The sequence below is a fragment of the Patagioenas fasciata genome, chromosome 6 (assembly GCF_037038585.1).
Source record: "Patagioenas fasciata isolate bPatFas1 chromosome 6, bPatFas1.hap1, whole genome shotgun sequence".
Lineage (NCBI taxonomy): Eukaryota > Metazoa > Chordata > Aves > Columbiformes > Columbidae > Patagioenas > Patagioenas fasciata.
The window spans coordinates 26,142,033-26,163,072 of record NC_092525.1 but is presented as its reverse complement, the minus strand read 5'-3'; the positions used below and the strand labels follow the sequence as shown (position 1 = coordinate 26,163,072).

The following is a 21,040-nucleotide window of genomic DNA, read 5'->3' as shown; positions in this document are numbered from 1 at the left end:
AGCTTCCCAGAGGAGAACGCAGGAAAACTCGTGAGCCCCAGCAGAAGTCAAGGTTCCCCGAGCAACCCACCCGCCTGCTGCAGGACCAGACTCTGCCAGGGCTTTTCAGCTCTCAAATGGGTGGCCGCCTGGGTTTAATGCTGCCTCAGAGCTGTGGGCTCTGGAGACATCTGCTCTTGCAAAGCAGCATTTCCTAGAACTGTCCCATGGCAAATTCACATTGGATACTCCAGGACATCTCCCCCATTGATTTTAATCAGACCCTACCCATCTGTGTCACAAGTTACTTGGAAAGGAGAAATTCTGAGAGAGGTTTCAGCCCTGTAATAGAAAAAGCCATTACAAAAAAAAATGGATGGATTCCTATGTGACAGATAAACAAAAAAAGAATTTATGAAAAATAACAGTAGTGGTTACAAATCTATGTAGATTTTTACTTCAGTTTTGTAAGGAACACTTTCTTAAGCACTGAATCCTGGTGATGAAAACCAATTGAATTCTGTCAATTCAATACAAGTTGACATTATTTCAAAACTAAACATCTTGCAAAACAGCCAGAGATTAAAATCTGCACTCTCACCGCAAGCTATGAAAATTAGAGTATGAACCTCACACTATTTTATTTAACATGAAGATCTTGTATCACTTCTGAATTAGCCTCATATATTCAGAATGAGTATGAATACTGGAAACAGAGATACAGTGAATATGTATGTAGCTCCAAATCAGAATAATCAGGTTAATTGTTCTAATTAATCTGCTTAATAATTTTATTCTAATCATATCTGAAAGTTAAGGGGTTTGCTTTGACAATGTGCCCTATCTTTTAGAAAGGCTGACATCTCAAAATATGTTATACTTTCTTAGGGAGGAAGGGGGTTTGAGGAGCAGTATTATACTTTCCTACTTGAAAGGCCCAGCTCAGACTGGGAAACCCAGTCCCACCTCATCCCAGGCCAGGCTGCTGGTAATCCAGCATTTCAGTTGACCTCCTTCTTGACAAGCAAAACTGAAAACAATATCCCAAAGCAATATAAGCTGAGAAAATGCTTATTTAACAGATATGCAAGGACAGAGGTCTCATATTGCATCTTACAACAGATCAGGTCCCCTAAATATTTCAGGGGACGCTTCCAGTCCTGGGAAAGCAGTGGGTGCCGCAGCCCCTTCGCACTGGCCTGAGGAATCACTGCAGCTCTGAAGTGAGACCATGAAAGATCAAGAGCTTAAAAGGAGAAAGGCTGGGGAAAGGCAACTCTGAACGATGGAGTACTGTAAAAACCATCTACTGTCATGGGATGTTCATATTCACCCACAGAAAGACAGTCTTTTCCCTGTGAAAGAATAGACACACAGATGGGATAACTGCAATACCAAAATAGCTACCAAAATATGCAGAAGCAACTCTCTTATTCTGATGTATCAAGAGCAATATTTTAATGGGTCTTTAATGACAGCCTTCTTAAAATTGGAAACTGTAATGAAACAACACTTGGCATAACACAGCTTTTCTATTTTTATTACCCTTACTGTCATACTTCCCCCTTGAATTTTTTTTTCCAAGGACTTGTGAGATTGGACCACTCTGAAAGCTTGCAGCTGTATTTTCCATCCATTAACTAATGCACTGGTTCAGTATATTCAGATGCTTCGTTGTCAGAATTCATCTAACAGCAGAAACCAAGCTAACAGTGATCTGATTCTTGGCTGGTTCCAGCAGTGGTGCCTTTGCTGCACCGAGACCTTGCACACATAACTGGCAGCAAGTAACGTGCCAGAAAGAGGCTTCACAAAATCCACAGGGGGCAGCTGGAAACACAGAGGTTTGAAGGTTCACAGTTTATAAAAAGTGAAGGTAATTTTAACCAGTAGCTCTGGGAAACAAACTGATACATTAGAGGTCTGATATAACTGTGAAAGATTGATGATAGTGAAAAGAAGAACAAACGCTACCATTTTACAGCATTTAGCCTAGTGTAACACCTAAACTGCAAAACAACCTGAAGCCTCCAATGACCAACAAGTGAAAGGAATTGAAATTACAGTTACATTAGTCACTGAATCACAAAAACAACCTGAAGATCTAGACATCATTACTACTTGTAAAGTGTTTTTAACAGAACAAGACACAAAAGATGCATTATTCTGACATTCAGGAACTACCAAAGGCATTGCAATAATCCTTTAAAACAGTGGGTAATGTCGGTACATAGCACTGCACTGCTGGCAAGCTACTACCAGAAGTGATTATACATTATGCTTCCTTCCTGGACCATTTCTTTTTCTGTTAAGTGAAATACAACATCACAATACTATAAAAACATGTGACTTTCTTTATTCCTCTGAAGACAGAGAGGTGGGATAATATAAGATAAAGACATAACACATTAAGGTACCTATGTTTTAAGAACAAAATCTGTAACTTCAACATTCTGTCCACTGCTTTTGCACATTTTGGATAACTTGTGGGTCTGAACTGTTATCTTGAAAATGGCCTAGGTCAAATAAACTGTTTCCTCAGAATCTGTTGCTGCTCTGGTACTCCCTCCCTTTAAAGGTGCTGCAGGTCCCAAAAGCATCATTTCTTTACACAAGTTTTGTGCTCTTGGGAGAGGCGGTGGACATAATGCAGATGGTGGTTATTAGGGGGCAGGAAGCTGGACCTGAAGGATCAGAGGCAAAGAAACCATCACAAAGAAGGGTGTCATGATATAAACAGTCCATCTTATTACCTGTATCACCACATAACTGATGCTGCAGGTGCGTTAAAGAAGCGAACGTGTTCACTTGAAAACCGACAATGCACTGAGGACTTCAATGAAATACAGTAACTAGCTCCAAGTACTATAAAGCGTTTTTAAGCTAGAAGAAAAGTCTGCCTGGTAAATGTTAATACTACTTATACACAACAATATAATGGCTGATTCAGACAGCGTTCAAAAGACTAGTTTTAAAAAAGGCCATGTGATTATTAATGACATTCCATGCATTGGAATACGTAACTATCCAACTCCAGGAAGGTGGCTAAAAATCATGTTAGTAACTCTTTAGATTTTCAAAGAATTCCATAACAAGATTTCAGTTTAAAACAAAAATAAATAAAAACAAAAAGGCCCAATTTCTTTAAGTATTTGAGAGATACGGTTTGTGAATGACTTCATGTCCATGAGATCCCAGGGACTTTCGTAATGCAAAGTTCCACAACACATACAAGTGATTAAAAAGACGAATGGTTGCTGCTGAAGACAAACTAAGTTACAAATAAGATGTAGTTATGGAACAGTGAGGGTAATCAACCACTGACATGACGAATTCTCCATAACTATATATATGTATTTTTTCAGTTATTTATTTTTATATAGGTGTACAGGATTTCTAAGTCATAGGCTTGTCTTCAACCACAGATATAGGACCCAAAATACTGCAGTTATCCAAAGTAATTCTGCAACTGAGCCTATATTATGCAAACAGTCTAACTGCAGAAATCAATCTATAAATATCTTGGGTCATTTCATAATGTAGCATAGTAACAGCACAATAATTTACCTTCAGCTTTCAAACTACTGTAACAGATCTCAGGGCTTTGTACATAAAATAAAAGCTGTTTTAATACAGCTTATTTGATGAATGATATGAATCAGCTGCCCATTTCCTCGCTGGCCTTCACATACCCAGAAGTTACAGGTTCTCAGAATGGTTTGGCTCAGAGTATGAAAGTGGAGTTTATTCCATTCAGAGCAAAACGGTGCTGCACACCACCATCTCAGCACTGGCTTTGACACCCTCTGCTGGGTTAGAGATCCATATGCAAGATGAAAGGAGAGTATCTGCACATGGTTTTACAAGGTATTTTATTCCCCACAACCTGCATGAGTTTACAGTTAAATCCCTCATAACATAGCTCTGTGCTGAGGACAGTGGTACCATGGAAATGACAGAAGTTGTCAAACCACAGAAGAAACACCACAATTCAATAAAGACGATCCTTTGCTTTCAGGCATTTTAAGAAGACTGAAGATTAGCTTCTTTGCCCTGCAAGAAGGTGTTTACATGATGGCAGCAGTGTCTGCCTGGACAGCATACTGTGCAACCCTCTAGCACAGCCACACTGGAGAACTGAAGTAATTTTTCCTTTTTTAATTGAAATACTAAAATATGGACTAACCTTAAATCCACTGAATGGCTAACAAAGATTAAAAAAAAAAATGCACATTTCCATGAGCTGGCCTCAGAGTTGCCACTTCAAAGAGTGTAAGGCCTGGCATTCAGCCATTAAAAAAACAGCTGCCAAAAAAACCCTAACACACAGTCATACATATGGAAAGGAAAAAGAAGCCTTTCTTGGATCATGTTCCCCCTTCTAATATAAAGTCTTTTGAAACCAAGAAATGTTTTCAAGTTTATATTGGATCAACAATACTAAATGCCTCTGTTTCCTTTGCATTTTTAGAAGAAAGTTTTTCTATTTTCAAAATGGTACATATATGCCACAATAGAAAATTCTACTGTTTTGATAAGGCTGTATAGAAAGAGTTGAGAACATTAACGAAGCCTGTCCATTTGTTTCAAATGGACCATCAGTGAGTATTCTAACTAAATCTGTATCGTTCATAATTAACAGTTAGAAGTTGTAGCTAATGAAAATTTTAGTACATTTCTTTATCTCTGAAAGCCTGAATCTAGTTTGCTACTGAAATTTTTATAAAGCCTGTAAACAAGTATAAATTGATACACATCATATGTTTGTAATTCATTGGGTTTTGTGCACCAAAGGTTCACGGATTCGTAAAAAGATACAACTTTGAAAGGAATTTCAGGAAAATCAGCATCAGAAACTGCATGAGAAATTAATTTTTAAAAAGTGGTCTCTGCTAGTGACATGAGAAATCTGAGTGTCACTTCCTCCACTGTCACCTAAGCTAACAGTTGGACAAAACCTTTTTCCTAGACTGAATTTTGACATTAGGTCATAATTAAAAGGCAAATGGTGGAAGATGAGGAAAAAAGAAAATAAAAAAATACCAACTCCTCTACCAAGGCACAGCACTCAACATTAGAAACAAAGCTTCCATCCTCCTATTCCCCTCTCCCATCTCCCTGGATGACTTTTGTATTTGTAAGAGATGAGCTTTAAAGGGCTTGGGAGTTTTATACTGTTTTTAACTCTAGCTGAGTCTTCAATCCCTTTGCAACCACTCCTCTGCAATGAGTCAAAATAACCCAGGGCTGATGCAGTTGGTTCCTCTTTAACTTCCCATTATCTACTTCAGAACACATGTCTAGCTCTTCCACCTTCACAACTGACTTTTGCCTTCATCATGCGTTCCTACTCACAAATTAGAATCATAGAATCATAGAATGTTAGGGATTGGAAGGGACCTCAGAAGATCATCTGGTCCAATCCCCCTGCCAGAGCAGGAACACCTAGATGAGGTTACACAGGAACATGTCCAGGTGGATTTTGAATGTCTCCAGAGTAGGAGACTCCACAACCTCCCTGAGCAGCCTGTTCCAGTGCTTTGTTACCCTCACTGAGAAGAAGTTTCTTCTCAAGTTTAAGTGGAACCTCTTATGTTCCATCTTAAACCCATTACCCCTTGTCCTATCATTGTTTGTCACCAAGAAGAGCCTGGGTCCATCCTCGTGACACTCACCCTTTATACATTTGTGAACATTAATAAGGTCACCTCTCAGTCTCCTTTTCTCCAAACTAAAGAGCCCCAGCTCCCTCAGTCTTTCCTCATAAGGGAGGTACTCCACTCCCTTAATCATCTTGGTTGCCCTACGCTGGACCCTCTCCAGCAGTTCCCTGTCCTTCTTGAACTGAGAGGCCCAGAACTGGACACAATATTCCAGGTGTGGTCTCACCAGGGCAGAGTAGAGAGGAAGGAGGACCTCTCTTGACCTACTAACCACCCCCCTTCTAATACACCCCAAGATGCCATTGGCCCTCTCGGCCACAAGGGCACAGTGCTGGCTCATGGTCATCCTGCTGTCCACCAGGATGCCCAGGTCCCTCTACCCTACACTGCTCTCTAATGGATCATTCCCCAACTTATACTGGAAACTGGGGTTGTTCCTGCCCAGATGCAATAATCTACATTTGCCCTTGTTATATTTCATCAAACTTTTCCCCACCCAGTTCTCTAGCCTGTCCAGGTCTTGCTGGATGGCAGCATAGCCTTCTGGCATGTCAGCCACTCCTCCCAGCTTGGATTTACAGTTTCCTACGGATACAGTCCAGGAGTAACTCCCTTGTCACACTGCTCGTTTACATCCTTCTGCCACGTGCAGACAGCAACAGGACCCAACTACAACAAAATAAAACCTCCACAGTGCTGCCAGGAACAGCCACTGGGCTACAACAGCAGTGTGAACAGCAGCATTTCATTTACTACACTGTGCCATGAACTAGTACCAGATCTTTAGGGCTGTATCTGAACTTCGATGTGGAACCCAAGCACGTTTCCAGTTTGGTCTCACTGCTGCTCCTCTGTCTCTCTTTTTTATTAATGCAGGATTGCAAATCTGGGTCCAACTTCCACCTCAGTCCTACAAAGATCTCAGCAGTTACTCAGGGTTTTGAGTATACCAGTATGGGCATGCACCAAACATGACAAAAACAGGAAGGCACAAAAGTGTAACCAAAGGCTTTCTGGAAGGCAGGGAAGTAAGGATTGTGTCAAAATTTCTAAAAAACCTTTTTTTGGCTGTTAACACAAGTATTGTCCACATCTCAAATGTGGTACAAACATGCTGAACATCAATGCTCTCTTTTTCCACACTGTACTGATAACTGGGACTATCTGAATAAAGTTTAATTAAGGGGTGAGGATAAATATAGCGTATTTTAAACCAAGTAGTCTGACATTTCATAGTCTAATTAGAAACATCAGCACCTGAGTGAACACAATTCTTTGTGTGTCCTCCCATGGTCCTAAGGTAGGGATTGTAAGTATTACTTAACCATTCCTGGATTTCTTAGATATTATCTTCCTTATCATGCACTCTTGTCATACATATAAAAGTATCCAAATGTCTAGTTACAGAATTGTCACTGACATTTGTTAAAAGTTCTCACTGAGCACCATTTCAGTTGATTGTACCTTTCTGTACTCAAGCATCAGTAAGGTGTTCTGCCTGCCTCAATGCCCAATACAAGGAAAAGGAGATTATTCTGAATGCTGGCGTCAATGGCCCTGCTCTTGAGGGGTCTAAAAGTTTGTTTCACACCCATTGCAGTCAGTAAACAGGCGTGAATTCAGCAACCACTAAACACGGGCATTTCAGCAAGGGAAGAGAATTTTTCTTACCTAAGAAATCCTACTACATAACCATACTATAAACACTAATTCTCATATTTCTCTTTAAATCAGATGCTACTTTATTTACAAGGTTTTTATCTTTTGGAGAAATCCTCTTAGATTCCGTCACTTGTCCATTTCCTACATTTAAGTTTAAAGTATCTGCCAAATTTTTACTTTTTCTTCTTTAAAGGCTTCTTAATCATCCAAGTCTCCACATGATACTCAAAAGATGCAAATTATATGAAAATTTTGTTTGGAAAAATATAATACCATGTTATACTTTATGTGCTAGCAAATAATAAATTGGGCATTTCAGAGATTTTTCTTTTTATTCTTAAAAAAATAAGTTTTCTTGGATGTTTGTTCTTTGGTTAGGTTTTAAAGTATTTATGGTTCATAAATCCTAATTCTCATTTCTCCTCAGCTTACTTAGCTTAGATTGAGAAACTCCACGTTAAACCAGGGAAGCTCGTCCATTATCTCTTTCAAAGCATATAACCAACATGTCGTCAGTGCTACCCATACAAGCACACAGAATTACTAGATTCTGTCCAACACTGACTAAAGTTCAAATGAATTTTTAAAAAATGCATCCATTTTATTCATCTTATTTTTTTCCTAGCATTTCTAGAAAACACTACTCACAAAGACTTGTTTTCAGGCAGGAATACATATTGAGTGATTCAAAGGAAAAAACAAACTAACAAAAAAACAGAAAACACACAAGCAGAAAACCCCTCACTCAAACCCCGCTGACCTGTGCTGCTGAAAGTGACACCACAGTGCTACAGCTTTTCTGTATTTGTCCATGGTGCTGATTGTTATTAAAGAAACACTTTAGTTGGACCTAACCCTTTTCTCCCTCCTCTTGAGCAGGCACAGTATTACCACCATGTAAAAGAAAAACACCTCCCCAACACCTGTACCTCAGAAAGCTTACCCAAAGAATGTGCAGCTGTGGTTTTGGAGCTGAAAAATCGACCAAGTCCAAGGTCTCCAAGCTTTACTACCCCTGTAGCTGTAATGAACACATTGGCCGGCTTTATATCTAGGGGGAGGAAAAAAAGGACATTTAAAAGTCACAATTAGGTTGCAAGAACAGCTACTGCTCCATTAATAATAGACCAAAAGAGGCTTTCATTTACAGCCAATATTGACAAAATTTGACTGTACTGTTCAGAATGAAAGTCCAAGATTTGGAATTTCAAATTAACTATTTTAATAGTAGAAGCATCACTCAAGTAAAAAATTAAGAACCATGGAAAGTATTTTTTAAAAAAAGAAACCAAAGAACCAAACAACCAACAAAACAAAAAAACCTCCATACACAAAGAAGCATATACAGGCAGTTCATTATTACTTTATATAAGAGCTTTCATTAGAACTAGGAAACCTCTCATTACGTCTTAAGTAACAGACCAAAAACATTTTTAAGAACTGTAAAACATTCTTCATGACTTTTGCTGATCAGATTACCCATAGTGGCATGATGCTATTTATTTGAAATAGGTAAGTGATTCTCTTTAATAGCAGGCATTAAAAAAAAAGAGGCAAGTTTTACTCTGGAGAATGGTTATTTGAACTCATCAATAATCAAGGAGAAACAAAGAAAAATAATGAGGTATACCCCAGACAGTTATTTTTCACTAGAAATAGTCAGTTTAAGTTTTAATCCAATCCTTTAGAGACAACAGTAAAGATTTTTATTTTATGGTTTTTAACAAGGTACCTACCCTCTTGGTCTTCTAAATAAAGTGACCTGGTATTTGTTTGGCAAGCGTGTTCAGCTATTACTCAGTTCAAGAGCAACGCACTGTGGCTCTAAACTTAATAAACTAATAAAATCACCTAACTTTGATAAGAGGGAATTACAGGTTGCATAAGATACATGTACAGTGAAACGAATGGTTAATAACCCTTCAGACACCAGCATTTTCAGGTTTCAAATAAAAAGTTACAAAACTTTATAAGCTTTAGAGAGGAAGAGAGAGCAATTATGTTACACTGTTACCTGACCTAGTTTTCAGGAGTTTGGATCACCCCTTTGTGCAACAGTCCGACACAGGTGTCGGCTCAACTTTAAAAAAAATTGCTTTAATTGTCATTGGTTTTGGTCTGCAACCATCAAATTGTTAGATTTGCCACAGGTTTGCCAGAAGCTTTGAAGGTAGCATTTCAGTTTAAGACATTTAAGTTCATTTTGGTTTTGAGCTGAAATACACTGAAATAAAGTTGTTTAGACATAAAAGGGTTAGGGTTAGGATTAGGGTTAGGTTACGGTTGGGGTTAGGGGATAAGATTAGGGTTAGGGTCATTAGGGGTTAAGGGTTAGGGGTTGAAGGATTAGGGGCTGAAGGGTTAGGGGTTAGGGTTGTTGGTGGTTAGGGTCATTGGGGCTTTGCGGTTGAGGGGCTGGGGTTGAGGGGCTGGGGTTTGGGTTAGGGTCATTAGGGTCAGGGTCGTTAGGGGTCAGGGTCGTTAGGGGTCAGGGTCGTTAGGGGTCAGGGTTCAGGTTTTGGGGTTTAGGGATTTTAGGGTTTGGGGGTTTAGGGGTTTTGGGGTCATTAGGGTTAGTGGTTTAGGGTTGGGTTTACGGGTTAGTGGTCTGGGGGTTAGTCATAAAATTCTGTCATTTCATGTCTTTCTCTTTGTATAATCTGCACTTGCAGGTATCTGTACAAAAATGCACAAAGGAAAAAAAAAAAAAAGAAGATGACAAGGGAAGACCATTTGCAGTGGCAATGGCATCCAAGTTGATCTGCTGAGGGGTGCAACATCTCCAGCTGCAAATGACAAAGCTCAGCAAAGATCGAGGGACTTTTGCTTTCAGGCAAGTATTTGCATCCCAGCAGAAGGAAGCCACCAAACTAAGACATGTAATTTCACCTGAACCCAGGGAAACAGCCCATACACAGCTTGCAACTCATAGCCAGAGACATTTCCAAGGCAAAAAGAGAAAAAGAAAAAAAAAAAAAAAAGTTGTACATCCAAGAGGCAGCTACACTATGATCTGCTTTCTTTGACTCAGAGTTACAAGGCAAAATGAAGACAACATAAAGAGGAGACAGCAGTGCAGAGGTTTAAAATGGGTAAAAAAGATTTAGTACCTGACATGGACAGCTGGCAACTACAAGGGCTGTTGGGACACAGTACTTGACACAGAAAACTGGAAATAGTGGAGAGGAGCAGAGCGGGGGGATAGTGCTCATGGCTGCGCATAATCCAGTAGATAAGGGAGTGGGAGAAGGGCCTATATATCACCAGAAAACATTGCAGGAGTTAAGAAAAACAGGTGCAAGAGGTGAAAAGAATGGATGGACAGCTGTGCAAGAATGCAAGTAACAATACTTGGGAGAGACAATGGACAAATATAGAAGAATAAGAACAGGACAGAAAATAAGAGCCAGTACAATGAACTGAACAAGCAGAGAGGTAGGAGCGGTAGGGTGTCCACCTCTTACAGAACTATCAATTGCTTTGAAAACTTGGTATCACAAGCCATTGCTGCAAACAAATGCCTATCACAAAGGCACAGCCACAAACTTCTATTACACTTTTCCATTACTTGTAAAACATTACAGAAACATACATTGTGTCAGCCCTCAAAAAAACACTATGATGTTATTTGGTGTCATTTGCATTGAAGCAGCTTAATTCTCACATAGTAAAAGGTTTAATAAAGACAAATCATCTTTGATCCTAATTACCTCTATGCATAACACGACGAGAATGCATATGTTCCAAGGCACTGCACAGCTGAACAAAGTACTTCCAAACTGTTCTTTCAGGAATCAACCTCTTCTGTTTCTTAAAATGCTTAAAGAAAAAAGGATGGACACGGACTATTAAAATTTAAAACTTGCATAAAATGTCCAAAAAAAAAAAAAAAAGATAAAAAATACTTATTTAAAAAACAAATACAAGAGGCTCACAACCTAATGAGAAAAGTTTAACAAAATTCCTCGCACAGAAAGCTTTCATCTAAAATATTAATACACATATCAATGTATGCGTTTAAGTCGGTCAACACATAGAGCCACAAATGACATCAATGAAATAAAACTGCTGTCCCAAAGAAGGATTTACATGGTATTTAATCCTGCACTGAGGATTGTTAATGTGGTCAGAACAGTCTAGCACAGAGTAAGGGGCCACAGAACGAATAAAGGTCAGATATAAAGGTATGTGCTGCAGGACTTTCCACATGAAATACTTCCTTAAAACAACACTGATTTCCATAGAATCATTTTCTAAATAGAAGAAAAAAAATAGTAGTGACACACAATTACAAAGATTGTGTACAAAGAGTCTATTAGATTAGCCTTAGAAACCTCTGCAGTACATAAAATCGGATTAAAAGAACTGCAATTTCTGAAAATTTCATAGTGATCTATTATAACTCCTGTTTGAATATTTCCCATCCTGTATAAACAACCATTACCAATCACTGGTAACAGTTCAGTGGCCTGTTAAAGCTCATGTGAAACATAATTATGCTCTGCTACACACATCTCCTTCACATATTATATTCAGACACCAGAATAACATGGTCCTCCAAAAATATGTACTGAAAATCTGGAATTCAGTCAACGCTAAAACGTGCAAGTTTGATCATTAAGTATTTTGCAGCTAAAGGTAAGAGGACTGCAAAATCATTGATTGTTTAGTCTCTTCTTTTAAAGATTCATATTTTGACAGATTTTAAAATTAAACACACAAAGAAAATACACGAACAGCACTAATATCAGCAAAAGTTTAGATGTAAAGCAAAGTACTTAGGTGTATTTTAATAGCATGTGTACAGACACACACTTCACATTCATGCACATGCTAACAAAGTTATATAATGAACATTTATTACTCCAGAAGAATAAAAATATTTTCATATACTATGTTAAAATGCACAACTGAGAAGTTGACAGCTGCATCTACACATTACAGAGACATGCAGGAGCATGAGAGCAATGTTTTTAAGCCAGCTATGACAAAAATGCATCAGTCATACAAAGGATCACAACATTTCACCAAAATGGCTTTAGTTATAGGGATTATTTCAAAATGCATTTTCATTTAAATGAGGCAAAGCATATAAATTACTTCTTTAAATACAATTTTCTCTCAGTCTTGGACCGAATCCAAACAAACCCCATGTATCTCTTCTCCCCATAGCTGGATTTGCATATCAGAGGATTGTTTGATGTCAACAGGAAGATGGAGACCAGGTTTCTTTCCATTTAAAAACAAATACACAATACATGTAAGTATGTGCACATGAAAGCATAGTTCCTTGATTTAAAATGCATTCTGAAATTATCATAATTATAACTAGGTACTTAAACATTCTGAAATATTTTTTTTTTTTAACTCGAACCAAAGCATAAACAGTGATGAAACACCATTCACAAAGTGCCTGAAATGGGAAGATTTTCCATTACAGCTTTCCATTCTGATGCACTTAAAGAACATCAGTGTACTTTCAAAGTATTTATGAACAAGTATTCTTTTAACATTTTATTTATTTGCCATCTATAACACTGTAGTTGATTGTACACTACAAAATCCGCTTCAGTTCTTACCATGCAGGCATGCAATATAACAACAGTTAAGATAGTCTCATTCTACTGAAGGCATTAATAATTTTGTGTGATAATAAATTCTCTTCCTGAAAGCATCAGTAATATTAATAACCCCATAGAATGTATCCATCTAAAGAGGATGTAAAAGAGAGCTGCTAGATTTGCTAACGATGTTTGAACTAAACAAAGAAATGGGCACCATTTTCTCTTGCATAGCTTTAAAAGTAATCCAATATCTTTAAAATAAACAGACTGAACATTGTTTTCGGTAGTAATTAATTATACTATCTTCTTCCACCAAATACATATTTTCAATGTTTTCTTGGGCTGTTATCCATCAATAGCCAAAACAGCGATGAAAAGTCTCCACTACGAAAAGAGACTGATTTTGCAAAATTGGCTATTGAAACAAGTTGTGTGTTTCTAGGAAACAGTACAGCAGGCAGTGTTAATTCTGAGACAAGTCAATGAGGAAAAGGAATTCCATTCCTGTTTAGAACCTTACCTTCTAACAAGGAATATAAGTTGATGGAAAACATGGTCAAACCTATTTTATGCTAAACAGCATAATTTAATTCATATAGTGCAAATTAACGATATTCAAAGTAGGATTATTTTCTTTCTCTTCCATTTTAAAACAGTCCACAACGCAAAATACCGTTCTAATGGTTGTGGGGTTTTCTCCCTTCCTAAAGGGAAGCCAAAATGCAGAAGACGATGCCAAAACAGCAGTTTTTAACCTCTATTGTAGCGAAGCATAGAAGCACCACAAGCAGTTAATACTGAAACTGATTCACTGCCCAGTGCTGTAACATCTCAAACATCCCAAGGTCCACAGACTCAAGCTAAGTTAACACCAATATCTCCCACTGTGCACCAGTTGCTGTTACCTGCCCAGAATTGACCTCAAAGGAATATAGCCTGACATACAGCTTTCTAAAGTACTGTCATCTTCAACATGTCACTGTTCGGCTTCTTCCACCCATCTGAGACTCAGGGGCAGTCCTGATGTCCCTCAAACCACCAGTCTGCTAGGATGTGACATTAAAAAACCATAATACTGTCTGAGGTGAAAGATCAGCCTCAACATTGCTGAAACTGGGCAAAAAGGGAACTGCTTCTACGTGTGCATTAAAAATTTGGGCGGTGTTGCAAACTATTGTTTTATCAGGCAAATGGAGAATACCAGGCATGCTCAGGCAGCAGACTGTCTCCCAGCAAGAATTGTTTCAAAAGCCGTATCTCTGTCTTTGAGAATGGAATCACAAAAAACTACTTTGAAGAGCTTTCACAATGTCAGTACAGATAAAACTGTAATTTAGTCATTTAATTTTTATCATATATTTGCTACCTATCTGCCTTAGAGAGCTCTAATGTAGGTGGGTTACATCACCGGTTCATCTTTTCATCCCTTTTAATGGAATGACTGAGCGGTTTTCTTATGAGAAAAACAGAACTCACCTGGTTTTCTCTAATGAATTACCAAAAGAAAAATTATTCTCCAAATGTTTTCATCCTAGTGAAGTTGAATATAGCTGCCCTGTACCTAAACAGCATACGCCGTTCAGTTTCTTGGATAGAGAAAAAAGTTTAAAGTCAATAAAAAAGCATGGAATTATATTATACTGAATTTCTAAAGATGATGCTTTAAAGGTCAAATCCCAAAAGCTAAAGTGACAGCAATTAGCAAATGGTCTTTTCTAGGTTTAACAAGCACAGTTCAGAGAATACTCTTAAAGGGAATATGCAGGACCATGCTTGGCTTTTATAAAACTCAGGATTTCGTACAGATGAGTAAAGCACAATGAGCATAGGCGATTACAGTACAATTTGGGATGACTGCCTATGTCCCAGTAACCATGTTTGGAAAAAATATAGCATTCAGTTCTGATGGTGTCTCAGAGGCTTAAGTTGTGATTTAGCCTGATTTAGAGTTCTTGAATAGGAAATAAATAGAAATAAATTTTAAAATATTTTAAAAAACACCCAATGAGTGTTTTAAGAAGCAAACTGAACTATATAAATACAAGAGATTTATAAACATCTCTTGCAGAAAGATGAAACTGATCATTGAAATAATTTTGCACAGTCATTATAAAGGAAAAAAAAAAAAAAAAATCTGTGAACCTGTCAAACAAGCCCACAATGACATATACCTGGACTTTTCACTGTGCATTCTCCAGGCTAGAGTTGTCTTCTGAAAGAGAAGATTTGGGGGAAAATAAAATGAGAACAACCATTTCCTTGCTTTAAACAGATCCATTTTACTTTCACGTTTTGATGAGGATCTTGATCGTCTCTGCCTGTTCTCATTATTTCACTTCTGACATAACAAAAGCCCATACCTTTATATTTCTGTATTTCATTGTATAGACGTATCAGAACACAGTGATTCAACAAGCAGATACTTGTGGGCATACATGTGAACTGCATCAAGAGCAAAGTGATGCAGAAGAGATTATTACATGGAACACAATGAAGTTCTCGGCCACTTCTGCCTGTGTTTCTTTGGGAGTCTCTTTTAAAATGGACTAGCAGAGAGAACAGAGCAAGGAAAGAGGTCAGGCAGCTGGGGCAGGGAACTATGGAAGCACGAGTTCTCACTCTGGGAATACAACAGCAACAAACCAGAACTGGCAAGGGTGTGCAGGGTCAAAAGGATGAAGCAGTAAAGATGGACTGCAACACCTCTGCATTTTGGACAAGAGAGCAGAGACTCCTGTATTTAATATATAGAAATGAAGTTTCCACATAAGTCTTACTTTCTATTTAAAAGGCGATACAGTTCTAGTAGGAAAGCAGAGTCCCAGGTTTTTTTGTCTGGCTATCTCTACTGAAGATGCCTTACATTTATTTTTCTCTTCCAGAATCCACAAAAAGTGCATTTTAAAAATATCATTCTTCCTCTATTAGTGATTCTTAGTATACAAGTATCTTTATTTAATCAATAGCAACAAAAGACTAAGACACAGTACAAAAACTCATAGACACAATAATTGTCCTAACAGAAGTATCTACTAGCATCAGAAGGCCAAATTCATAGAATTGAAATACGGTCTTTACTAAAATAAATAAATAACCCACCTCACCCACATCATAGAATTGAGATAGAAACATCTTCTCAAGCACAATCTTCTTTCACACACAAAAGAAAGACAACTATTTACAAAAGCCTTGCAAGAAAAACTCAAGTCAAAATTGTTGCTTTTCCCATTTTTAGAATATATTCTTTCATGCTAATAATCTATTAGTCAGACTTTCCCTTAGAAAGCTCTGAACAGTCACTTTATATATATATATTTATCCAACAGCCTTTGTAAGGATTAATTTCATTTTTCCTTACTGAGTAGTCCAGCTACGGTCACTCTGTTCCACTTACCATTTTTGCTCATGCAAAAAAAAAAAAAAAAAAATCAAGAACACACTGTGTTCAGAGATAAAGACCACCCACTGAAATCACATCTACTTGCAGAGCCACTAAAATAAAATTTCCAATACTGCATAATTTTCATTGTCTCTGCTGTTACTGCTGAGTAGGGCCTCTTAAAACACACAGCCACATGTTTAAATCCAACAGTATTTGATTACATGCATCTTTCTCCTATAAATTCCCTCGGGAAAACCAGTACAGCACAAAGAGGTGAAACTCGTGCTTGAATCATTTATTATTCCTAATAAAAAAAGTAATACCATGACTCAGTAAATACAGAGGCTATCGTAACTCTTTCTTTTTACTACAAATAAGGCAAACAAATTCAAACCCTTCTCTCTTCATTCTCAGCAAGTTATTCATACAGTACAAACATGGATACTGCAAATTTTTCAAAAACAACTGTGTGAAAAATTAAAAATAATCTTCAAGTGTTGTTTGCAGGACATTTCAAACAAGAAAAGCACCCAGAACTACTATTTAATAAAGTCTTTCCATTCTCCCTGCTCTGTAAAGGTTTGTGGAGTCAGACAATTTCAGCACCAGTGGGCAAATATGGAAATGAAATACCCCCAGCATTTCTGCCCCAGTTAGAGCTATTTGAACAGCCTGGGTAGTAGCTAAATGAAGTTTAACATCAAGTTAACTTTTCACAGCTGACGCTGTTACTCTCCCTGCAAGTACAGCCGGTCGCTTACACATCGGCTTCAGGTGTGATGTCTATGAAGGGGACTGTCCACAAGACAAAACAGTGTTGATGGTCTAATTATTTCAGCAGAAAATCTGCCCATTTATTCTCGTTGTTCCAGCAGCAGACACAGACAATGGCTGATCTGTAGAAAAACTAACAAGGCTGCCTGGCAATTACCCAGCCCAATTACCCCTCTGGTTACAGACTGCAGGACTGGTCAGCAGGACTGGTCAGCTCTCCTGCCACCAGCACACACACGTCACCTGCACATGGCAAACTGCTGCTACCTGCAGTTGAGGGCAGAGGTGATGGTTGAGTACCTGTCAGGCAGCCTGGTAACACACCGGTAGCACAGGGGTATGGGTTGCAGAAGCTCTCCAGAACTACCTCTGCTGCCTTGGCAGGGCTACACGCCTTGGTTTGGGGAATAAGGATGCACTATTTTTTAATTACTGAGAAGAAATATTTTTAGTAGCTTGAAAAAAGGTTAGTGGCAAAAATCAGACTGACTGGTTCAAAGCCCCGACTTTCTACTTTAGGAAAAGGCACATATAAATAATTTAGCTTTGATCTATAATTAGCACATACTGTATTACAGGATCCTAATACATTAGACACTTCTTCAAGCTACACTATTTTTTAAAGTCTTTTCAAAAATGAATACATAAAAAAGCTAAGAGCAAAGGTGATATAGAATATGAAAACAAATTGAGAAAAACATTAAAAGCTGCAAAATATTTTTATCAGTGATGTAGCTTCAGGAAGGTGCCACACTGCTTTATGTTATAAAACATTACCATGCGCTAAAGAAAAAGACTACGAGTCAGCAGGTTTGGCATTGGGGGGGTGACATGGGTAGTGGGCTTTTTGTTCTTTAAGTCTAGTAGTCATGGAGAAGGAAAAAAAAAAAAAAAAGCACAAGAGACACAGATTCTGCTGAAAACCAAAAGAACCAGATTCCAAATTTTAAAATTCACATTTATAGACCCTGATAAATCGGTATCATGAAAAGAATATATACAGACATGCACAACAGACTACTTTAAAAATGCTTTTCCACAATCACAATGTCAAGTATTTGGACATAAATATACATATAAGAAAAATCTCAAAATTAAAGCCACCATAATTTCGCTCCCTTGAGAGTATGTGTGCACAATTTTCAGTTCTGGTTTCTCTCTTTATGTCAAAAGACTCTTTTCTCATTCATGACATTCAGCTAATGAGCTGTTTGAAAATGGCTCTAGGCTTTATTTACTGTGCACTATTCAAAACCTGTTATTAAATGTAAGTTTTAGGGAGAGGTACAGCTTCCTGATATGCATCATTGGAATAGCAAATTAATAAAATAAACTTTGTGAAGTTTATCGTCACAAACGGCCTTAGAAATGATGAGGTAGAAATACCCCCACTTTAAAAATTAGAATAGGGGCAAAGAATTAAGATCAAAAGTGTTAATTAATTCTGGCACCACTTTAAGCACCTCCTTTCCAACATACTTAGCTTTATGAAACAGTTCATCTTCAAAGCACAGTTTCCACTCAGAACAGATGAAGCTGTGAATGCTCAATACTTCTACAAATCAAACCCCAGAGTTTTACCTTGATTATCAGAAATACAGAATAAGCAATTGCAATTCCCATCAAAAATAGTGGTTGAAGTGCTTTATACAGTATCCCCTAGGAATAATACCAGAGGCAGTGAGAAAGGATGGTCCTCAGAAAAGTATTCCATTCTATTAACCATGAAACCTTTGTCTATCTTGAATTCCCTGCCTTGAAAACGGTCACTGCAGCAAAGAAGGTAGCACAGATGCAACAAATTATGGTGCACGTGTTGCACCATCATGATTTCTACTCAGAGTAGCTGCACTCTTAACACTGAATAGAGCAGCGGTTCTTAAAAGAAGAAATAAACCTGTAACTTGCTGGAGTGCAAGGTATTCAGTTGTAGGATTGTTTAGCCTTTGAATGTTTGATTTTGCAGATTCACTGTTGCTTCCTTAAATTACAAGCAATTCCCTAGATTTAAAAAAGCATTAAAATAACTACAGAAATGCCGGTTCTCTATTATATAGCTGTGCTTACCAGCATCAGCACTCTTCCAGCCACAGCTAGTGTTGCAGCTGACCAGGTAACCTACACAACAGAGACCATCCTGCAGCAGGTAAGGGATGGGTACTGCCAGAAGATTTCATTCACACTTGCTGACAGCATCAGAAAAGTGGTCCTGAACCTTGAATGCTATTCCACGCTGCACATGGCAGTATGCTACAGGACAGGTTCTTCGTGTTCCCCCGTATTTGATCTGTAATTCCTACGCAACCTGCCCCTTCTCTGCCCCCAAACCAGACCTGTTCCTTCCGTACATCCCATTTTCTCCACTTACACAATCCCACCCTGTTTCCTGCCAGTCCAGGTTATCCCACCCAGCCTCTCTCCCTGCTTGCAGCCAGTTTGTCTGTCTCTGGGATCCTTGACCAGTCTGTCCTGCTCTCTGGCAACACACGGGCTCTTCTCTAATCTCAATGTGCTCATGTCCAGTGCCGGGACCCCCATTTAACAATTTCCCAATCCATTACTGTTATCCTCAGTCTCTTATAATCCTCAGTCTCAAATGCCTTGGGTCATAACTTCTGCCTTCTCTCAAAAAATGCTAACCAGTTAGTCCCAGTCCACTTGTCTTCCCTATTCCCAGCCAGATCCTCTTCCGCCCACCTAAGGATCACGGAGCTGTTTGACACAGCCTACTTGTGTCTGCCTAGTCTTTTGTCTTCTCCACAGTCATCTCAGATTACTGCCCTCCCTGTGCTGTTAGAAAAAATAAATACCCTCTGAGAGATAGGAGAGCTGCACCCCATCCAAAGCATTTGGAAAAAGCTATTTCTGGCAAAGCCATTTAATTCACCCACACTACAGGTTGAAGCTTTCATAGTCACTCAGGCAGCATGCAATGCTGTCAGCACTAAGAGATGAAAGAGGTCCGCACAGCCCTACATGTATAGAAATTCTCCATTTTGGCTGCTACACTCCAGCAATTTTTGTTAAGCACATACAAACCCTTGTATTTAAGTTTAGGTAAGTTTCATAGCCATTATTGCAAGAAAAATGCCCTTTACAACTTTTAAGTCTCTGTTTCAAGGCTAAAGGGGCTTACGGTATTCCAGATAAAATGGTAGCTACATTTTAAATTAAATAAACAGCTTAACAAACAAACCTCTTGGCAGAATAATATAATTTTCCTTAACCATCTACTAAATCATACAACATTTTTGGAAACGTACACCCTCAAGTGGGCAGCTGGCATGCAACATCTTAGCATAAAATTGTTATATTTTGACAAACTGGAAACACATTCCCACACAGCTAAATCTCTGGCAAACCTAACAGCAAACACAGTTAGTGTCCTGCTACACGGGTGTGCACAGCAGCATAGAGCTTATGCAACACTGCCATTCAAACTACACCGGAGACATCGTTGCCCCACCAGCCTTACAAACATGAATGTCAACTTTCTTCTACTACTGCTAAAGCTGTAAATCGATGTTCTGTATGATAAAGAGATAGCCAAACAATCAATATAGTCAGCTAACAGATGAGCATCCCAAAACATTCAATCATGCCCTGGGAAGGGGTAAACACCTGACTTGCTAAATTCTGACACTGCACCCCTTCCTTACACAGGTGTTTCCCTAACTTCACACTCCCCAAAATCTTACAATTTTCACAGCAAAAGAAAACTACCATTCTTATAATTAAATGAAGTCAAACTACAGGTAGCATGTGCTATCAACATTCATCAGATAACCCCACTGTCTGAAAAACTATTTCTAGCACATTCCCAGGACAGCAATCCACCAGGAAATAGTTCAGGGGGAAACAAAAAACAAACAAACAAACAAAAACAAACCCACACACCAAAAACACCCACCACAGCAACAACAAAAAAACCCAAAACACAAACTTCAAGTGACAAGTTTCCATTCTCAGCAATGTAACCAGCTTCACTGCAGTGAGAGAATGGTTAACCATGGGCT

General features: G+C 38.4%; 1 protein-coding gene across 8 annotated transcripts in view; it reads right to left on the bottom strand.

Annotated features, from left to right (window-relative positions):
• The window catches only part of NEK7 (NIMA related kinase 7), a 90,036-nt gene that overhangs the window by 35,600 nt on the left and 33,396 nt on the right, over nucleotides 1–21,040 (bottom strand). For all 8 annotated transcript variants that reach the window (XR_011739753.1, XR_011739752.1, XM_071810316.1 and 5 more), the window contains 2 exons: nucleotides 11,015–11,123; nucleotides 8,248–8,355 (listed from right to left, as the gene is read on the bottom strand). Coding sequence is in view for 6 of the 8 variants with exons in the window: in XM_071810316.1 (XP_071666417.1) it covers nucleotides 8,248–8,355; nucleotides 11,015–11,123 (217 nt within the window). In the remaining 2 variants the exon portion in view is untranslated. The remainder of the gene's footprint in view (nucleotides 1–8,247; nucleotides 8,356–11,014; nucleotides 11,124–21,040) is intronic.